The 22,080-nt window shown below is 39.3% G+C and overlaps 1 protein-coding gene across 1 annotated transcript in view; it reads left to right on the plus strand.

Annotated features, from left to right (window-relative positions):
* The window catches only part of trrap (transformation/transcription domain-associated protein), an 87,387-nt gene that overhangs the window by 59,861 nt on the left and 5,446 nt on the right, over positions 1-22,080 (plus strand). Inside the window, exons 58-67 of the mRNA XM_016546024.1 lie at positions 801-992; positions 3,668-3,863; positions 3,952-4,217; positions 5,469-5,569; positions 7,480-7,681; positions 9,104-9,265; positions 14,344-14,434; positions 14,517-14,716; positions 15,535-15,796; positions 21,481-21,706. Coding sequence (XP_016401510.1) covers positions 801-992; positions 3,668-3,863; positions 3,952-4,217; positions 5,469-5,569; positions 7,480-7,681; positions 9,104-9,265; positions 14,344-14,434; positions 14,517-14,716; positions 15,535-15,796; positions 21,481-21,706 — 1,898 coding nt within the window. The remainder of the gene's footprint in view (positions 1-800; positions 993-3,667; positions 3,864-3,951; positions 4,218-5,468; positions 5,570-7,479; positions 7,682-9,103; positions 9,266-14,343; positions 14,435-14,516; positions 14,717-15,534; positions 15,797-21,480; positions 21,707-22,080) is intronic.

Below are 22,080 nucleotides of genomic sequence, written 5' to 3' on the forward strand. Positions count from 1 at the left end.
GTTTGAGAGAGGCGGGGCATAGAGGACCTACAATAATGTACAGTATTTGAAAAATAATGTGTTTTTTGAACATTAAAGCATGTCAACATATTCTGTTACACCAAATACACAAAATAATGATCTTTAAAATAGCATCATATGACCCCTTTAAGACCTAAATTGCTGTGTTTACGAGGATACTTGAAAAGACGGGCTGGCAAATTATTGATTTATTGATTATTATTATTGACAAATACAAGTATGTGTGTGTGTGTGTGTTCATTTAACTCTTCAAGGCCTATAAAGTGGCAATAATAACTCAGATCAGTACTCCCACGCTCTATGAGCACCGCCATCACGTTTACGTGCCTCTCTGACAGCGCTTAGAAACAGTAACCGCTATAGAGACGATAGTCCAAAATCTCTACCGGTTGACCAATTTCTCTTGTAAATATCGCACACCCCTAGTTTCCACAAAAATATTAAGCAGTCCAACTATTGTCAACATTAATAATAATAAGAAATGTTTCTTGAGTGCTATATCAGCTTATTAGAATGAATTTCGTAATGATCATGTGACACCAAAGACTAAAGTAATGGTTGTTGAAAGTTTTGCTTTGCCATCACAGAAATAAATTAGATTTTTAAATATATTCAAATAGCAAACAGTTGTTTTAAAGTATAAAATTGTTTCTCAGTTTTTCTGTTTTTGATCAAATAAATGCAACCTTGGTGAGCATAAAATACTCATTTTTAAAAACAGGAAAGTAATCAAGTGAGTGTAGTGTATGCTGATACAGCTGCGTTTCTGTGTGCATCAGGTGGAGCTGAGCTGTCCAAAGGAGATGGCCTGGAAGGTGAATATGCATCGCGGTTACCTGGCCATCTGTCACCCCGAGGAGCAGCAGCTCAACTTCATTGAGCGACTAGTGGAGATGGCCAGCAGTCTGGCCATCAGAGAATGGAGGAGACTGCCACACATCGTCTCTCACGTGCACACACCTCTGCTGCAGGTGAGGACCCCCTATAACCGGACGTTCTCCAGCTCTAATTTAATGTTCTTGATGGGGTTTTTCACTTTTTCAAGCTGGGCAACTCAATCAGAGCACCACTAGTGATCTAATCTAAATTGATTGTCAATTTTAAATAATGCTATCTCAAAAGTAGAACATCTGTTTAGATACCTAGGCTGACAAGCATGAGACTCTGGCAATCTCATTTCATTTGCAAGTGTGTGACTTTATACAAACCCTTCTTGCAGAGAGTGGTTAAAGCTGACACTTTGCTTATAATTGCCTTTTTCGCTCTGCATTTTTGCACAATATCACTTCTCCATTTATCAGACCTGGTCCCTTCTTCCCCCATCCTTCTTTTTGGCCCTTTAGCCCTTTCTAAAATGGCTGAGATAGTGTTGACTGCACCATTGTGGTGCTCAATAGGCAGCTTGTATTAATATTCAGCGGAAAGAACAGCCTCCTGACTGCCACACGCATAATCAGGCAGAGCACACAATGGGACGGAGCGGAGGTGATGTGTGCCTGTAGATTAGGGTAATGTGTGAGAGCTGTCCACACACCACGTCCTCTGGGGACTGTTAGAGACTCTCTTGAGCTCAGCTGTGGTGTGATGGCAAATATGACAGCCAAACTGAGGAATTGAGGCGTTGTTGTTGGAGATTGTGATTACACCACACAGTGTGTTATGGGGAATGGCTGATGGTTCTGTGGCCTGCATGATTGAAGTGTTGTGTGTAGTGGATGAAATCCGAACATCTTGAATACAAGGGATTTTTGATGCTTTATCCTATTAGTAAATAGAAAATGTCATAATTTATCTTATTCTTAGCATTTTATTATAAAAAATGTTAAAACATTAATTATTAATATTGTTAATAAATTTTTTTTTATTGTTGTTTGTTTATTGGTTCACTATTTTTTTCTGTGGACTGCTTGCTAAAATGAAGAAACAAACAGAACATACTGACACAATTATACACTGAAAAATAATTATATAATAATTATCATTTTCTGAAGGAAATATCAGTGTATGAAACACAAAAAAAGTGTTCAAATTTAAGCTCCAAATGAGAAGTGTGCAAACTTGTTTACTACAAATAGCCAGAAATCAAACTTGATTGTGTGCTGAAAGATGATCTTGCGTTATATCCAGCAATTTTATATAAAAATTTTAATTTTTTTGTTTATTAATTAAATAAATAAATGAATTCTCTACATTTCAATGCAAAAATATACAAAAGATGTTAAAAAATAGAAATTAAGATATGCTTCACGCTTGTTTTTTTTTCTTCCCTATATTTTTTTCTCCACTTGTAATAAGGTAAATATGATTCAAAGTGGAGAAAGTACAATAGAATACTAATCACAATTCAGTATCCAAATGTAATGTCATCACTGACAGTTATGTTTTGGTCATTCAAAACCAAGTTCAGTTTATTAAGTTATATATAACAACAAAGTCGGTTCGTTTAAGCAGTCAGAGAAGTTTAATAAATAGTGTTGGTGAAGAACCAGCTCCTCTTAAAATACATTATTGGCCACACTTTGTTGGCTGTTTTAGCCGTGCCTTCAGAAATTCAGTCTTTGCCCCATAGCCATTGACTTCATAATTGAATTTGCTGATAATTGAATCTGTTTACACCTACACTCCTTAATGCAACCATACTGAAAAACCAAGTCCAATAAGAGTGATTGGAAGGGACGTGAGAGGCAGACAGGAGCCGTGAGACAGAGAGTGAGAACGCCACCAAGTTTAAAATGGCTCGTAATTACTTCTCCCCATCAGATAGTGTTTGATTAAATACCTGCAAGAAAATTACATTTACATGATGAATGGGCACTCAGAATGAAGGTTATAATGTGCCATCAGCTGATATTAACAGGTAATTGTGAGAAATATTGTATTGCTTAATTTATTTTGTTTTGGGGGGATTTGATTTGGCAAGTCCATAGACTGATTTGAGGCATTTATCTTGTAAAGCAGGCATTACTATTGAACGGATTGTTTTTGGATGCGTGTATGTGTGTTCGCGGGCATAATTCATTATCACGGCTCAAGCTACTCATGGTAAACCCTCATGTTGTAAATCACCTTGTAAGTGCCAGACTCCCTCCCTCACGTCTTTCTTTTCCAATTCGCACAGGAGATTAAAGATCCATGTGGCATTTCGGTAAGAGTGCGGTGTGTGTTTACTGGCTGATATGTTAAGGTCATGCATCGGTAGTTTGTGAGGAATGGTTAGCGTTTTTTTTGGGTCACCGTGGCCGGTGTCCTCTGCTGGTGTGGTCTAAGTGTCGTCTGAGAGCATGATTAGGCATTAAGGGAATAGATGCTTCACTTGTGCGCTTCCCTCTCTCTGCCCGTTCTCTGAGTGAATGGCTTTTAAGATACTTTGATCCATCCATTCGTTCAGCCACCTCGAGACTTTGTTTCTCTATTTCTTTTTCTTTCTCAATAGGAATCATAAGCCTGTAATACAGTCTCAGTAATGGATCTTGGAGAGCTCTGTGTGTGTGATATGTGGATTCTTGGATGACTGTAGCCCTCAGAATTAAACTGAGCAGGCGCTTTAAAGAGAGCTTGTGGGTGTTGCATCTTCCTGTTGGATGTTAACTGGATGTTAACTACTTTGAGATTCTCATCTGTTTATTCCTGGATTATTCTTATTCAGGCAGCACAACAGATTATTGAGCTACAAGAAGCTGCTCAGATTAATGCAGGCCTCCAGCCCGCCAACCTGGGCCGCAACACTAGCCTCCACGACATGAAGACCGTGGTGAAGACCTGGAGAAACAGGCTACCGATTGTCTCCGATGACCTCTCCCATTGGAGCAGCATCTTTATGTGGCGGCAGCACCACTATCAGGGTATGCCAGGATATGGAGATAAATTCCAGTGACAAAATAATGATTATTTTAGCACTTTTGATCAAATTTCTTTTTTTTTTTCTTGTAGCCATTGTGACCGCTTATGAAACCAACACACAACATGATCCAAACACTAACAATGCCATGCTTGGAGTGCACGCCTCCGCATCAGCCATTATTCAGTATGGAAAGATCGCCCGGAAGCAAGGTCTGGTCAACGTAGCTTTGGACATCCTGAGTCGCATCCATACCATCCCCACCGTGCCTATTGTTGACTGCTTCCAGAAGATCCGTCAGCAGGTTAAATGCTACCTGCAGTTGGCTGGAGTAATGGGCAAGAATGAATGCATGCAGGTGAGTGAACTATAGCATGATCAATTAGTCATTAGGTTTCTTGAATGACTTGTCATCTAATCTTTCTTAAGGATAACCTGTGTAATTACTGCTTTCGGGTCAGACCCAGATCTGATGCATCTCTTAGAGCATTCTGTATTCTAATGCATCTGGATAGAGGGTTTTCATGGTTGAAATTCATCGTCATATGAAGAAAAAAATGTAGGACAGGACTAGATTTTAACCATCAGGAATTGATTGGATCATTTTTGCTTGCTAATTGCTACATGTGTGCAGTCTGTGCACATGTCATCAGAGAAGAGATGATGCTGTGAGGGGGAGGGAAGTTCAGTTTAATAATAATTCCAAGTGCGCATGAATTAAAAAAAACTGCATGAATAAATATGGTAAATATTGCAACATTCCATAAAAATAAATATTGTCGATATGATTTTATGGTGACTTTAACAGAATGAACATGAACACAAGCCAGTACTCAAAAGCCAAAGACGTCCATCCAAAGATGCAACTTAAAAAAAAAAAAAAAAAACTAAAGGGGGATGACTAGTCGTTGGTGTGGTTAATAAAAAAAAAAAAAGATTTTTTCAACACCAAGAATACATTTGTTTATAACCTTTATTTTTCTCTTACCATTTTTATTTATGTTTTTACATCTAACTGAATAGGATTATTTATCATTGCTTCTGTCAAACTGACTTCATCTATACCAAATCTAGTTTGCTTTGCCGACACACCTGCTGATTTTTTTAGCCGGACTCTCTTAATCCAAATAACGCTGCTCTCATTACGGTGAGAATGACTGCGGTGCTGTCACAGTAAGGAATGCATTCCAAACAGTGTAAGGAATGGGCTGCTGGCTGCAGCATTCGCTTAAGCCTGATTAATGGAGCTGCCTCAACTGAGCTCAAGTCATTAAAGTACCGTTGGATTTAATGTCTCTCTCTCTCTCTCAGCTATCACTTGGACCTGTTCTGTTCCCTTTATCATTTCTCTGGCACACTCTAAGCCACTGGCTCTCACCTGGGAGTCTTAGATTGAGCTACAGAGATGTCTACAGCAGATATACTCTGTTGTCAGTGGTGTTGACTTTTGATGTATAGGAATTCTAGGTCAGAAAACTACACATTGGCTGAGTCTGGCCCATCCATTTTGAGGGATGTAGAATCGTTCTTCATGAGAAAATGAAAAACTCATAAATATGAAATATACTTTGAGGAATTTCAAATGCAATCATTGTTATTGTGTTGTCAGGGTCTGGAGGTGATTGAGTCTACTAACCTGAAGTACTTCACCAAGGAGATGACCGCCGAGTTCTACGCTCTCAAGGGCATGTTCTTAGCCCAGATCAATAAGTAAGAGTTGATCCCTGGCTTTGTTCATCTTCTCTCCTTTTCTACCTGTCACTTTGAGTCTTCTCCTTATCGCCCTCATTCGCGCTCTCTTTGTCTTTAATTGACGCCGCTCTCGTTATCTTTTATTTTGTGCACGAGTCTTCGCACTGACAATAAAGAATCGGAAACCGAGATCATTAAGAGCTCATTTTTTAAAATGAACAATTTCGACAAAGAGTCATTATGGAGAGGAAAGATAAACATCTGTGTGTGCCTGTGTGTTTGTGCCTCTAATTATCACTTCTAAAACTTTAGGCCAATAATGAGGTCAGAACAGTCGTTAACAGTCAATATGAGAGTATGATGAGTAATTAACCTTATATAGCATGACTGCAGCAGAGGATAATGACACTGAACTCATGTGTAAGGAATGAGTTATAATCATTATAAGGATGAGTGATAATCTCCTGTCAAACTTCTATTGACTGGCATTTTCACGAGTCAGTCAGCATTTCCTGGTGAGAATCTGTCATGTAATTGGTATACATCTCAGAATACTGTAGATTAATTTGTAGTGCAATCAGGCCAGGTGTTTTAACCTTCTACGAGATATTTAAACAAACAGATAAGGGTCATTGACTATAAGGAGCTGCCAAGATAATGAACAGGTGAAATCTAGTTTAAAATGCATTCACTTAGTTCTAAGAAATGTAATCTTTTCATACATTATTTGAGAGAGAAAAAATTATAATTATATTATACGGTTATTATTACAAAATTATTATATGACATAACTGCTTGTTTTGAAATTGGATCGAAAGAATTGGATATCAAAGTGAATTTTAATTTAGAGGATAGGGGAGGTGAATTCAAGTGATTGTCAGTATGAATTGCATTTTATTAATATATTAACATATCCAGACCAAAACAGAGAATCATGTAATTCAAAAATAAACAGATAACTACCCCTTTTTGCAACACCATAGCTCTATATAGGCCTGGGTGAATTGATGGCAAGCCCAGAGCCTGGCGCTGGATTGCAGTAGCTTATTAAATACACACATGCTGAATAATTAACTCAATAGCAATTTGTGAAATCTCTGTGATCAGCAGAAGTTTCCCCCAGCCTCAGCAGGGCCTAATGTAATCATTACATTTTCACTTTCTATGAATATTAACGTAGGGATTTGATAAAGCAGTAGAGCTGTCAGAGGAAGATGTTTGACACTTGACTGGGCGTGGGGACTTTACCCGACTCTCGGCAAAGGCCACGAGCAGAAACGTATTATACATGTCCACGACTGACTTGATGCTTCAGTGGATTTGGGCTCCCCAGACTCCCATTGCAATCAAGTGTAATTTTGTTGCTTGCCACATACTCATTAAAAGTTTCCATTATATGTGATTGGTTTAGTAGGTGTGTCATAGAGTAGCATTTAGAGATGGCGATGGTAAGGGCAGAGGCTTCAAGCACAGATTATGAGTCCCATCCAGTGCTTTCAGTCCCTTATATGAGCCTTTCTCAACTTCTATTCTTAAACTGCTTCTTCTATAAAGGGCCCTAGAAAAGATACTCTCAGGGGACAAATTCTCAAAGCTCTAAAACGGCTGATGAAACAAAATATTGGACCCGGTCAGCTAATTTCAGTTAGGTGCTGAAATACTGGATAGCTTTTAGTATAGTGTTTTCCATCAAGTTTTTTTTCTGTCAGATGCTTCCCAGATTTAAAGTGAAATGCCAATAAGAAGCGGATATATAATTATGATAAAGTTTAAATGCCTCCTGTTTACCAGTGCACCACTGGCAGAAATTTTACTGACTCAAGCTTAATCCACCAAATTGCTCATATTCTTTGCATTTTCGAGATTTCAAGATTGTAATGGTCAGAAGTGACAAATTCCCTTCTCATTTGAATTGTCTCTTCTTCCAGGTCAGAGGAGGCAAATAAGGCATTCTCTGCTGCAGTGCAGATGCATGATGTTCTGGTGAAAGCCTGGGCTATGTGGGGCGACTACTTGGAGAACATCTTTGTCAAAGACCGCCAGCCCCACCTTGGTGTCTCTGCCATTACCTGTTACTTACACGCCTGCCGCCATCAGAACGAGAGCAAGTCACGGAAATACCTTGCTAAGGTACGACCTCTTCTCTCTTTTCTCTCCTGCTGACCTCACTGAGTGAATGAGCCAAATGGTATAGTTTATACTTACCCATAGGTTGTGATTAGTGAAAGTAGGGAAGCAAGAACTACTGATCAGTTGTACTGTGTAATCTAGAGGGCAACATGTACTTAGTGTTTTTCTTGTCAATAACAGGCAAAAATGGTTGGCAGAGATGTACAGAGCATGTCATAATGGGATAGCATCTTTTTTGACAGGCCTGTAATTAGTTTTATCATTAAACCCATTTACCATAACACACAGGCAAACTCAGTGCTCATTTGTGGTCCAGTAAACCCATTCTGCTCTGATGGCTTTGTTAAATGGGGGCATATCTGTCACCGTGTGCCATTTCTGAATTAATGCAGCTGCGGCAGGGGGGACGCACTGCGTTCAGACTGATGAACCTCCAATGATGGATGTAATTATATTATTAGACCTGATGATGGGTTTTGTATGGATACTGTGTACATGGCAGTCTGCTCTCTGTCGAGTGCTGTACGCTAGATCAAACAGCTCCATTTAGCTTTTTTCTTTTTTCCCAGCATGGGTTTGACTGCGAGGAACACTTTAGATTGTGTCTGGACTGCTGCTGGCCACTGAAGCTTTAGAGACGGTGGCGTAGTTTACACGTGATTAATGAGAGTAGCTGCTCGCTGATTATCAGTAATTATCCGTAAGCTGTGTAGCCCAGGCTGTCCAGTGCTTAATGTCTCCATCAGGCCTCAGCAGAGATAAAGGTTCATCTGTTAGCATCCCACCAGTCACCATAGCAGAGCCCCACCAACAATAGCACAATAAGACAGCAGCTGACTGGTGGGAGTAAGGTGGCTGAGATTATTTTACAAGCCAATAAGCCCCGGAGTAGCCATTTCATGGAGCTGATGGCCTCATCTTCAATCGCTGACATATAGATTTAGTTTCAAATGAAAACGTTACCTGGTCATTCACATAGGTTGAGGATCATTTTATCCAAACTGACTATTTATGAATGTTGACTTGATGAAAACTTGACTTTCCAAATTAAGAGATTTGTGAACAACTGTACATGTGCATGAAGAGATATTATGCACAATAACACAAGGAAAAAGGAAGATAAATTCAGCATTTGCAGGAAGTAGGCCGTTTTTTAAATATATAAATTATCCCTTTGAAGACTTGGCTGATGTGTATAATAAATATTTTAAAATGGCAACAATTTTTTTTATTTTATTTTAAATGTCCATTGCATTAAATATAAAATGATTTTTGCTTTAAATAAAATGTCAATGTCATATTTCTTTATTTTACACAAGTTCTGGCTATTTCAAAGAAAATTTGTAGATGAAATTTTCTCCTGCAGCAGGGTTTATAAAATCAGAACTGTTGCCAGAAAAGACTGTCTCTGTTCTTCTTCAGGTGCTGTGGCTGTTGAGTTTTGATGATAAGAACACATTGGCCGACGCTGTGGACAAATACTGCATTGGAGTGCCGCCCATCCAATGGCTGGCCTGGATCCCTCAGCTTCTCACGTGTCTGGTTGGCTCAGAGGGGAAACCTCTCCTCAACCTCATCAGCCAGGTTGGATTGCTCACTACTTTACCTTTTTATAGCAGCACATTCATGCTTGATATATCCATCTAATCGAGATTAATTTAATTTACGAGAGACAGTCTGCAGTCAAGACCCTCTTTGTCAAATTCATAGTTTTACCGGTTCCCTTTTTATTTATATATGCAAAGCATTGTTATTGGGTTGATATCAAACACTCTCCAACTGTGGGAACTGAACCGCCAATTAAACAAGAGACTAATTTGCCCTCCTTGATGGAGTATTATTTCCAAGCCATTTAAAAAGCTCCTGAACTTCAAAGAGAAAACAGCTGCTCCAGGGGCCCAAAGAGAGAGGGAGAAAAAAGGAGACAGAGAGAGAGTTCTGTGTACTTAACCCACGTAAAAAGACGGCGAAATCCCCCTCTTATTCACTGATTTGTTCCAAACGGGTTTTGCATGCAGCTCAACCACCTCTTTTCTCACGTATACTTGCTAGACCAGCGACTTCTAATCTCTCCATTTCAGCACTGACGCACCCGTGCAGTGGAAATGCTTCACTTTGAGATTAAGTACACTTGAGTCCCTGATAAGCACCCAATGAAATAGATATGTTTGCACACCATAATCTCAATTAATGGAGTTGTCAAGGCTGTTTTAGGGATGACAAGTCTCCTTGTTGAAGGATCTTTTGGGTCTGATCTAAGGCAGCGATGACGAGTGAAAGGTAGACGTTTTGTAAAACTTGTGATTTCTCCAGCGGATGGAGCACCTTTATCTCAGGCTCTGAATTATTTAGCTGTGCTCCAGTTGGTGGGATGTTTTAAAAACGTTTGGTGAAATATTGATGAAGGTGAGCTGTGGGGTGCCTTGAGATGAAACCGAGGCGAGAAAAACTCAACACCTTTATGCACACAGACACCCATCACATGCACGCGCACACACCCTAAAATATGATGAGACTTCTCTCCAATTTTAGGGATGATCTGTCCCCCGTTGCCTCGTTCATTTTTAATGCGATACTCAACAAGCTCTTAACAGAAGGTCTTGGCCATGGCTGCTTTTCATGTAAAAGCCCATCTGGACTCCGAGGTGTCTCTTTACACCTAAAGGCCAGCCTGCTTTCTGCCGTCTGTTTGACGAAGATCGTGTTTCCACTCTAATGGGCTGCTTGAGCTGGGTGCTGTGAGACCTGAGAGGGGCTGCGGGCGGTTTGAGAAGGAGCGCTGTCTGCCTCCTCCATATTTGTCTTCATCCCCACCACACACTGATGTGGACAACATTCACACCCCTCACGGATATCGCAGTGCCAGGGGAGAAAGAGGAGAGGAACAAGTTGATAAGCATGTTTTTGGGACTATTACATAACAATAAGAGGATCCAAAGATTGGGTTATGAGTCAGACTTCGCTGTCTGTTAGATTTAAACTATAAAGACTGGGGGCATTTTTCTTCAAAAGATGTGAAATAAGCCTCACAACTTGGTTCTTTGACTGCAGCTTAAATAAGCGGTGTGCAATATCTGCAGCATTAAATTGAAAAGCAAAAATAAGTGCTGTTTTTAAACAGGTTATCAGCTAGTTCAAACACATAGTACTGCCCAAAATTCATGCCATTTGTTAAAGGAATAGTTCACCCAAAAATGAAACTTCTGTCATCATTTACTCACCCTCATGTCACACACTCACCTGTTCATATTAAGCGATCAAATGTCTTCAGAAAATTTGGAGTGAACTGCTATAGATTAGTTTTATGATCTCTTTATGAACTTTTTGATGCATCAAAGTTGTAGTTGTGTAGACTGTCTATGGAGGATGAGTAAATAAATAATAGTATTAAATAAAATGTATATATTATAGGGCTGCACACTTAATCATATTTTAATTGTGATTATGATTTCTGCTTCTCATGATTTATTAAGCATAATCATCTGCAATATTTTTCCACTTGTTATTTATCCTGAATTTTTTTAACGCATTTGCGTTATATAGGATTGGTAATTTCCATGAAATTCCATTTTTCTTCAGTCTGTTTTCTTCCGCTTAGTCGTTTGCAATGTTTATGTAATGTGTGATGTAATAATCGTAATATTTTTTGAGTAAAATAATTGATTAACTGTTTAACCATTATCGTGCAGCCCTTATGTATTAATTTTAATAGGGATGTAACGATATCAAAGAAAAGACAAAAAAAAAAAATAAAATGTATATATTATAGGGCTGCACACTTAATCATATTTTAATTGTGATTATGATTTCTGCTTCTCATGATTTATTAAGCATAATCATCTGCAATATTTATTTTTCCATTATTTATCCTGAATTTTTTTAACGCATTTGCGTTATATAGGATTGGTAATTTCCATGAAATTCCATGAAATTCCATTTTTCTTCAGTCTGTTTTCTTCCGCTTAGTCGTTTGCAATGTTTATGTAATGTGTGATTTAATAATCGTAATATTTTTTGAGTAAAATAATTGATTAACTGTTTAACCATTATCGTGCAGCCCTTATGTATTAATTTTAATAGGGATGTAACGATATCAAATAAAAGACAAAAAAAAAAGCCAAATGAAGACTTTGGGGAATTAAGAATTTTACTTTTACATTTAAAAGTTAAATTCTTCTGTCTAATGCATTTTGAGATTTTCAAAATGAACAGCTCCAACCCATATTCTTAACTAAGAAAACTTAAGCATCATATGACCCCTTTAAGTCAGAAAAAACGAATTGACTTGTACCTGAATTTTAAAGGGGACTCAACCCTCTTTTTAATTGTGGTGTACTGTCTCCATCTAAATTACATTCACACTGGTGTTTTAGGAAGCCAAACAAATTAGAATATAATAGTAATAACAACAATTTTATATTATTGTTATTCCTATGGCAGTCATAGCCATATTATTGTAAAACAATTACACTGTAAAATAAATGAAAATTATTATTTTATAGGTGTATTATTTTTGCTTTGCACTACATTAGGGAAATTACAATACTTCTTTCCTTATTTTTACACTTGAAAGAAATATTTAGAATTTGGACCGCAGCAACGTTACTCATTTAAACCGCTAGCTGTCAGCAATTCATACAGCACTTTTAAGATTTTGTTTTGACGGAAACCACAGTAGAGCTTTCATTTTGAAGAAAAACTCCAGCTTCAGTGAAAACAGGCTTACAAAAACGCGTCTCACTACAAATCTAGTGAAATGCTGCAATCATCTGCCGTGAAAATAAAGCATAACTGGTGGGCGTTGCGTTCCCAAACGTGCGCTAAACTCACAGCACATACAATAAATGAGTTCACAGCATTCACTGTGAACTGAGCCCTTCTGAGGCACAGAAAACTCCGGATCATGAGCTGATCGTCTGAACGAAGTGCGTGCTTCACTTTGAAACGCGCAAACAAAAACATACTTGATGAATGGATTAAGCCATATTGTGCTTTCGGTTTTATTTCATTTGACAGATAGTAGGGATGGAACGATTACCGGTTTCACGATAAATCACGATAAAATGCACTGACGGTTAGTATTACCGTTTAAAATTTAATTATCATCAAAACCGTGTTTGATTATCGCGCTTTTGAAAACTCGCGGTAAATCCTGTCCAGCCAGCATCAGTCTGACGCAGAAGCAGCATGCAATGTGGTTGTTGCTAAAAAAAGTGCATATAGCTGCTAATTGTATTTGTTGTTTGTTGATTTTCAAATATAAAACTTATTGAAATGTTTTCAGTGTGTGTATCAGTTCTTTTTGAACATTTTCATCTAATTTTAACAAAACCGTGATAATATTGATGATCGTGATAACTTTGGTCACTATAATCGTGATATGAAATTTTCATACCGTTACATCCCTAACAGATAGGCTACTGTGTCAAAGCACAATGGCCCAAAACACAACTTTAAAGACCTTTAAAAACTTTAAAAACTACACTTTTTGCCCAGAAGACCTATCGTTTCATACCGCCATGTGACCATGATAATACCATTACATCCCTAAATTTTAATATATGAATATGAAATAATGTATAAAAATGTTATGTATATTTACAGTTAAAATTTACAGAATTTGCAATTTATTAGGTTCCCTCACTTGATTCCAATTGGCATACAAATGAAATTAATTATTTTAAGTAATTAATTTACTGCATTATCAAAAATAGCCATTTGCTGCATGGTTATGTAACACAAAACATTTTGGGTTTTGTATTCTGGCAAAAATGTGTCATATATCAATATACTGTTACTGTGCTGTTACTTGTAATCATACAACCTTACCATACTGTTAAAGGGGTCATATGATGCTGCTAAAAAGAACATTATTTTGTGTATTTGGTGTAATGAAATGTGTTTATGCGGTTTAAGGTTAAAAAAACACATTATTTTCCACATACTGTACATTATTGTTTCTCCTCTATGCCCCGCCTTTTTGAAACGCGTCGATTTTTACAAAACTTTTCACTTTTCACTTTTCAATATTACAGCGAGAATAAAAGTTACGCCTTCTTTCTTTGCGTGAACATTTGTTCATAACATAACATAACAACGTTATGCAAATCTTCCCACATAGTGACGTAGGTATGTGGGGGCGTGTTAGAACGAGCCATTTTAGGTAGGCGTGGCTGACTCTTAACTTTTATAAAGAATATCTCTTTGGATTTGAGACTTTAGTCTTTGCAACTTTACAGATCTTCTTTATGCACCAAGAGCTTGTAACACTCCAAAGAGAAAGGAAAAATTGAAATCGCATCATATGACCCCTTTAATTAAAAAAGGCATTTGTCTATAGTGCCAACGAGTTTATGGGCTAAATCATTAAACAGCCTGAACCTTCTCTTTGTGATGCTGTTCAAGGACACAGCACTTCTCTGAAAGGGAGAAAGTGTACACTAGGGCTTGTCAAGCTTTTAGCGAGTGTCATATTGAGCCATGGTTTTAATCTGCCCTTGATGTTTGTCCATCTCATTGCTTTCCCCCTACGGTTTCATTTTCAAAAGCCTGCACTATCACAGAGAAGTTTCAAAACATGTCAGCACTACGTTTCTCTCTCTCGCTCTGACCCCAAACCCACAGGGACGATCTGAAATGTAATCTGCGACTGTTTCTCTTAGGTGGGACGTGTCTACCCTCAAGCGGTGTACTTTCCGATCCGAACCCTGTACCTGACGCTGAAAATCGAGCAGAGGGAGCGCTACAAGAGCGGTATGACTGGAGTTTTTTTCCACACAAAGTCCAACAAGAGTCAACATTTTCCTTCATGTGCTGTCATTTCTGTTTCCCCCAGATTCTGGCCAGCAGCAGCCCAGTTCGGCAGCTGCCCAGACCCACTCAGCGTCCGACCCGGGTCCCATCCGTGCCACTGCTCCCATGTGGCGCTGCAGCCGGATCATGCACATGCAGCGTGAGCTCCACCCCACCCTGCTCTCCTCTCTGGAGGGCATCGTGGACCAGATGGTCTGGTTCAGAGAGAACTGGCACGAGGAGGTGAGCGGTTTCATGTGTTAAAGCGAGTGTTTTTGTATTCCAGAAGCGAGTGGTTACCTCTTAAAGCACATCAACCCTTAGCGCAAGTTAAACATGACATGAATGCGTTTTCTGTCCGGTTTGCTTACGCTCTTTAGTCTAACGCCGCATGCTCTCGTACACGTAGCTGTTTTCAGAGGGCCGGCTGAGCAGATGAAAGCTGACAGAGGGGAACGATTGGGGCTCAGTGAGGCTGAAAAGTGGTTTTGCAGTGCAGGTGGACATTGGTGCTCCAGTGCTAATCGGGCTTTGGCGAGGGGCTCGCCGTGATTGATGGGTGAGGGGAGTGTAGACCGAACATGGGGAGATTGGATTGCCGTGACAGGGCTGATGCGGTGATGCATCGAGACTGGACAGGGACGCAAGAGCCCCGTTCCTGTGGGACACTCGGGACGGGAAAGGGCCAGGAAAGAAAGTTTAGCAAGGAGAACTGGAGGATGAAAGAAATTGGCATTGAGAGAGCTCAGTGAAGTAAAACGTGGGTTTAATTTTCCAGACATTGATGAAGTGTAGTCCAAGTCTAAATTAGTCTGTTAATGGCGATCTTCTTCTCTTGAAGTCTAAGCTTAATCTCTGCAGCAGAGACCGGTAGATGCGGGCTTTTACAGATCTCTCTCGAGAACATCTTCGCCTCTGAAGTATTTTGAGTATTATCAAAATGGCAAATTGGATTGAATATGTGGGAATGGTGTTATCCTTCATGGTAAATTGATAAAGACTCGTTAACCATTCATCCTCGTCTCTTGGTTTCTCATTTTTCCCCTCATTTCCTTCCACAGGTCCTGCGGCAGCTCCAGCAAGGGCTGGCAAAATGCTACTCGGTGGCATTCGAAAAGAGCGGAGCTGTGTCTGATGCTAAAATCACTCCACATACGCTCAACTTTGTAAAAAAGCTGGTCAGCACGTTCGGCGTGGGCCTGGAGAATGTCTCTAATGTGTCCACTATGTTCTCAAGCGCTGCCTCAGAGTCCCTGGCCCGGCGAGCTCAAGCCACCGCTCAAGATCCTGTGTTCCAGAAGATGAAGGGCCAGTTTACCACAGGTCAGAACATTCACAATTCCTGTGCACATTGTTCTACATGGAAAATATGTCTTTCAGTTAAATTATATTTTTCCAGCTGTAGTTTATTAAAATGCAGCTTTCTCCACATCTGAAGCTAACATAATAAGCTAACATTATCATAATGTGTGTTCCAACAGAAATATCAGGAAAATACAAAATTGAATAAAAAAAAGGGGCTAAACTCTTCCTCTGCATATGCGGTGAGTTTGGGTAGCTTAACATTCATCTGGGAAAACATACTTGATTTGTAATGTAAATCATTTAAACCTATGCCAACACAGGAGAATACATCAACATATTTCTAAATATGCGCTTTATTGTATATCGCGATTTCAAAATAAAAGTTTCTGACTTTGCATGTGGCCAAATATTAAAATTAAATGGATTTAAACATCGTTGAATCACATGAAACATCACCAGGCCGTTAGCGCCCTCTGCAGGTATTTGTTATAATACAGGCATATTACATTATGTATTTAACAGTGTTGTTCAATAAAACCATGTACTTGGTTTTGATACTTTATTTGAGGCCAATTATTATTGCCTCATCGTTACTTTATATATAAATATAGTCATATTAAAGAAATAATCAGTAGATTACTTGATTAGCAAAATAATCATTAGTTAAGCCCTAGATTGGTTAAAACATTTCAAAATACAACTGCATTGTTTTTCTTTTTGTGATTTTAAAGACAAATATTTTGTCATTTGAAAATTTCTTAAAGTATTAAAACATTGTCTCGAGCTAAGTGTATTGTCACACCCCTAGTGTCTATGAGCGTGATAAAGCTAAATTTTCCAAGTGTATGATATTTTCTTCAGGTCACTGAAGAAAGAGGTCACTTTCATTCTTCAGGTCAATCATATATTAATGAAAAACAAATCAGTTTAAATAAGGAAAGCGATATCTTTGGCATAGTATCCTTTAAAATGTTAAAGTTGCCACAGTCATTGCATTCTTTGCATGTGCTGCACTTTATTTTAATTTCAGAAATGTCATGTTTTAGATTGTAGGTCACCTTGTACCCTGTCAAGGACAAAGCTAACCAGCTAAACTTAATATCAAAAGCATCCTAAATGTTACATGTGTTTGCACCATATTGTAGTGAGTAAACTTTCTTGGTATTGCTGTTTCAAATATACCACCATAATCTGTAGTCTGAGCCTGTCAAGGGCTAATGGCAATAGCAGATACCATTACTAGTTAGTTTCAAGGAAAATCATTTTCAAATAATGTTCCTTTTTTTTTTTTTTTTGCCAAATAACCCTGTGTATGTGTCCACCCCCGCAACCCCCAACCCCCGGAAAAAAGTTCAGGTTCAGGATTTTTTTTTGCTTTAACCCCTGTGATTATAAAAGTTTAGTTAATTGTGAATGCTCTTTCCTGTTGTCTTCAAATGTAGTTTAATTTTATTTAACACAAAAGCACAGATAAAATAATTCAAGTGAACTGAGAATGAGCTGTCACACATGGACTTCTCTCAGAAGTGTCGACAGAAGTCTAACTTGCAGGCAGCGCACTTGAAGGATCACATCCCCTGTGCACAATTACACATGCTCTCGCTCTCGTCTCTGTTCTGCATAACCACTTCTGCTCAGAGTTAACCACAGGCCTCTCCACCAGACCGACTCAGAGAATTATTGGCTCTGTGAACCATGTGATTAGATTTAATGGGAAGATGACTATGGGCAGAACCATGTGTGCGTATATCAAGGTGCTGTTGACTGTAAAGAAATTACACAGCTTTAGGTAAACATGTTTACCAAAAAACACTACACGTGCCTATTATGTGTAGATTGGTTTAAAAAAAATTAGGCAAAATGTTTTGTATTTATTTTTTTATTTTTATTATTATTATTAGTTTAATTGGGTAAAGGGGAAAGTGTGTAATTTCCGTTACTTCTGGTACCAGGTGAAATTGCAAACATATTTGTGCCCAAATGCTCCACCTGTCTTCCTGCATTCCAAACCGTTTTTCCAGTGTTTCCCAGTTGTTTGGCACATTTTTATGTATGTACCTTTAAATCATAGTCATCTGTTTGTTTTTTTGTTTTTAAAGAAGGGAACCGCATGCTGTATTTTTTTTTTCTGTGACTTTACCTTTAAATCCCAAATGTCCTTCACCCCCTAGATGTTTGTTTAAATCTTTTTGAGTCGGGTAGAACTTGGCAAGGCTCTTTCCTGAGGCCAGTTTTGTACACATTGCCCGACAATAACCTTCCAGTACCCCCGGTGTAGACCTGGCTCCCAGAAAGCAGAGCATGTGTGAGTCGAGGCGTATGTTAAAACAAACTCCCCCTCAGCTGTCCTCTGCTCAGGAGAGCAGAATATGTTTATACTTCCCTTCCCTGTCCACCTACAGTCTCTACACCTCAGTAAACTTTGAATCCTGGAGCTAGTGCTCTCGTTTGCTTCATATGAAGCTCAATCCAGAGGCCTGTGTGTGTGTTCATGGCCTTAGAGGACTGTTAAGGTTGTAAGGGTGTAAAACAGATGTTGTGGTGCCAGCTGTCTCTGGGCAGTGAGGCGTGGCCATCGCGCCCTGAGCCTTCTCTGCCCGTCTGAAATAGTGTGCTACTGGGAATGAGTTTTGGAGGGGAACCAGCAAAGCGCAAAGCCCGCTTCGTTCCCTGTATCCTTCTTTCCCCTTCCTTAGGGGTTTCTCCTCCCAAGCTCTCGTTCCAACGCACATGTCCAAACAAACACATACTCCAGCACCATTTGTCAAGAATCCTTTAATCCAATCACAATCAAGCCATGAGCAAATGTTATTGTTTATCAAATGTGACCTGCCCAAATACATTTTTTAATGCTCTCTAAAGGTTATTTGGCCACATTAAGATTCATTTAAAGGCACAATATGTACGCTTTCGCCGCTAGAGGTTTTTCAAAACAGTAACAAAGGCGAAGCTTGATGACGCTATGAAGGAGGATGTTCATGGATGAGGTAATGATATCATTTTTTATTACCTGTGTACCTCAAACAGTGAATAAATTATACAGAGTAAGCAAGCAAAGAACATTTACATTGTCAAAGAACATTATGACTGACTTCAGTCTAGCACGAGTTTAAGCACTCTCAAAAAACTCTCCTTATAATCAGTGAAGCTGTCTATACACGGTTTGATGAATGAATCTCTTATATCATAAATACATCTGCACTTTGTTGTTTATGATGAGAGAATTCGTGTGAGAGCTGAATTCAGTCAGCAAAGTGCGTGCAGTGAACAAAAAACTCATCTGAACGCCTCTGATTGGCCATTGCATTCATAAGCTCAACATGAGAGCTGAATTCAGTCAGCAAAGTGCGTGCAGTGAACAAAAAACTCTGATTGGCCATTGCATTCATAAGCTCAACAGACTCGTGTGTGTGATTGGTTATAATGCGCAACACTGTAAAACCGCGTAAAAAAATCATGGAGAAACATGGAGCAGATCTAAGTTTAATGCTGCGGTCAACACATTTCATTTTCATTTTATTTGCGACAGCCATAATGGATTTAGTTTAACTGTACAGCAGCATTTGTGTCCATGTGTTGCCATAGTTTTTACTGGAAACTGAGGATAGTGCGGATATTACGTCATTGATCGGCAACAATGACCAGGGACGAGCCATTATTTATTTACAAATCCTTGGGAACTTTTGGGATAACGTAAGTACACAACTGCATGTAATATATCACACTGTGCAAGTAGTCCCATCCACGAGATGGGATTCAAACTCGGGATGCACGCAGCGCAACAGCGCTACATGTCAGTGTGCTGCCCACAGGACTATCGGAGCCAACATGGGACACCAACATTGACCCGATGTCTCATTCTATTTCCGATGTGCTCCACACGTTTGCGCTACTTCCAGCAACAGTACAAATGGAAGTATGCATTCAGCTGTTGCAGCGCAATGTGATGCGACTGTGAAAGCGGAGACTTTATAATATAAGTAAAACAAACACAAACTTTTTTTTTCGTAGCTGCATATAAGAGTCTTTGCAATTTTTGATTCAAAACACTGAAGTCATAATTCCATTTCTAATATTTTTAAATATTCTTTTAGGTATTTTATAAAAAAAATAGTTACAGATAAATTTGCTTAAATTGTCTACATTTTTTGTTTGTGTGGAATATAGTACTGGGAAATAACAGTAGTAATAGTACTGTGAGATAGTACTAGTGGTGTTAATATTTCTGAAACGTGTGTTTTAGCGTTGCAGGGTTATGCTGTTCTCAAGCGTTGCTGTCTGCATTGATCTAAAGCGGGAGCATGTCTGCGGGGCCGAGGGCTCCTGTTGTGCTGTACACTGTGTTCACTCAGGCATTTCAGTGATGGAATTTAAAGTAGACAATTCACCGGAGAATGCTGCACAGTGAGCGGCGCGGGCAGACGGCCGATGGGGGGTATTTTTAGCGCTTGGCTACCTCCATCGCCCAAGCATTATTAGGTGCAGAAAACTTCCGCCGTTGGTGTATCTCATTCACAGGTCAGAGAGCAGAGACTTTGTTTTCCACAGCAGCGGGGAGCTCAAATCCCTCTACAGTTGAGCTGATCCTGGGTCAGTGAGGCAGCTGAAACTGAGCGCACCGTACTACCCATCCATATTCGAACACACAAAGGTGTTACATTTATCAAAGAAGAACATTGTTGCCCAGGAGGCACCGTTATATGAAAAACCCCTCGCTTCGGGGCACCGCCGCTACAGGGGATTTTCTGTTCATTTTTTTCTAAATTGATTACACCAAGTCGACCGCTGTGCGTAGCCGTGCTTTTCAAGTCAAATCTCTTTTTTTAATGCTCACTGGTCATTAAACACCTAAACAGTCTTAAAGTCTTTCAGAGAGTTGGATTGGCTGAGATTACAGAGCGTGTCTGATTTTAGAAGACATCGTCTAATTCGGGGCGTGGAAATGGGTGGGAGCTGCGTTGCTCATGGCAGTTCACTGCTAATCAAAATGTCATACGGGACATTGACGATATTGTGAGTGTCATGCAAGCAGCGAGAGTTCCTTAAATGGCCTTTCATTATGTGTGGCGGCCACATCTCACTGGCTTTGACATGAGTGGCAGCTCATTGCAAGATGCTTTTGAATTAAAGCCTCTTCTGCCAAAGCCTTAATTATACGAAGAGATTTTTTTCTCAAGGGTGGTTTTCCTCTTAAATGTATGAAATTAAATGCCAAGCCGTTTCTGTATCTGCGACATGTGGTATTATTAATGTAGCACAACAGAAGAATGAAAGTGGGGCAGCTTTTAGCCTATTTGATAAAGACGTTCTGGCCCGGAGGTTGTCTCTAAAATTGGGAACGTGGCTTGCATTCCGACCATACCTTTTGTGTCTGCTCTCTAACTTAATGCGCAATGTCATTTAGAAGTTGCATTGAGCAGTTAATCCTTTTTTCCCTCCTTATGAACCTTGATGTTATCAGCACCTTCACGTCGCAAGGGAGACCTGGGAGGAAGTGCACCACTTCTGTTTCCCTGATCCAAAGATAACGTCTCCTCTCTCAGTCTCTTTCACACTATCTCTGTCAGTTTTACGCCACGTCTACCTCTTTCACACATCCGGAGCCTTTTCCACCTGTTCTTTTGCAGTGTTGTTGTTTTTTTTTCTCAGCTACCTATCTGTTCCTCTGGTTTACCTTGCCCTGTCACTCTTTCCATTCGCAGATTTTGACTTCAGCGTTCCCGGCTCCATGAAGCTGCACAATCTCATTTCAAAGCTGAAGAAGTGGATCAAGATTCTGGAAGCCAAGACGAAGCAAATGCCAAAGTTCTTCCTGATTGAGGAGAAATGCCGTTTCCTTAGCAACTTCTCGGCCCAGACTGCTGAAGTTGAGATCCCGGGAGAATTCCTCATGCCTAAGCCCACACACTATTACATCAAGATTGCCAGGTAACAATCGATACACACTAGGGATGGAGTTGCTCTGGTCGACTGATCATCTAGTGATATAGTAACTGACTAGTCAATCTGTCTCACGGAAGGCATGAATAATTAAGTTTTGGTTATACTTGACACATTTTGCCGCTAAAATATCAAAACTTATTAAAAAATATTAAAACTTAAAGTAAAAAAAAATGAAGTCAGTCAAATTAGTCTTCCTTACTAATCATCTAGTCAACCTTACTAATCATCTAGTCGTTCAACAACTGACTAGTTGCTCCGTCTTAAGTAAGTCATGAATAATTAGTTTAGTTGTATCAGTTTGATCGGACACATTTTCCCAAAATATAGCAAACTGTAAATCTAAAAAAAAAAAAAAAAAA

This window comes from Sinocyclocheilus rhinocerous, unplaced genomic scaffold, assembly GCF_001515625.1.
Source record: "Sinocyclocheilus rhinocerous isolate Xijiao unplaced genomic scaffold, SAMN03320098_v1.1 scaffold820, whole genome shotgun sequence".
Taxonomy (NCBI): Eukaryota; Metazoa; Chordata; class Actinopteri; order Cypriniformes; family Cyprinidae; genus Sinocyclocheilus; species Sinocyclocheilus rhinocerous.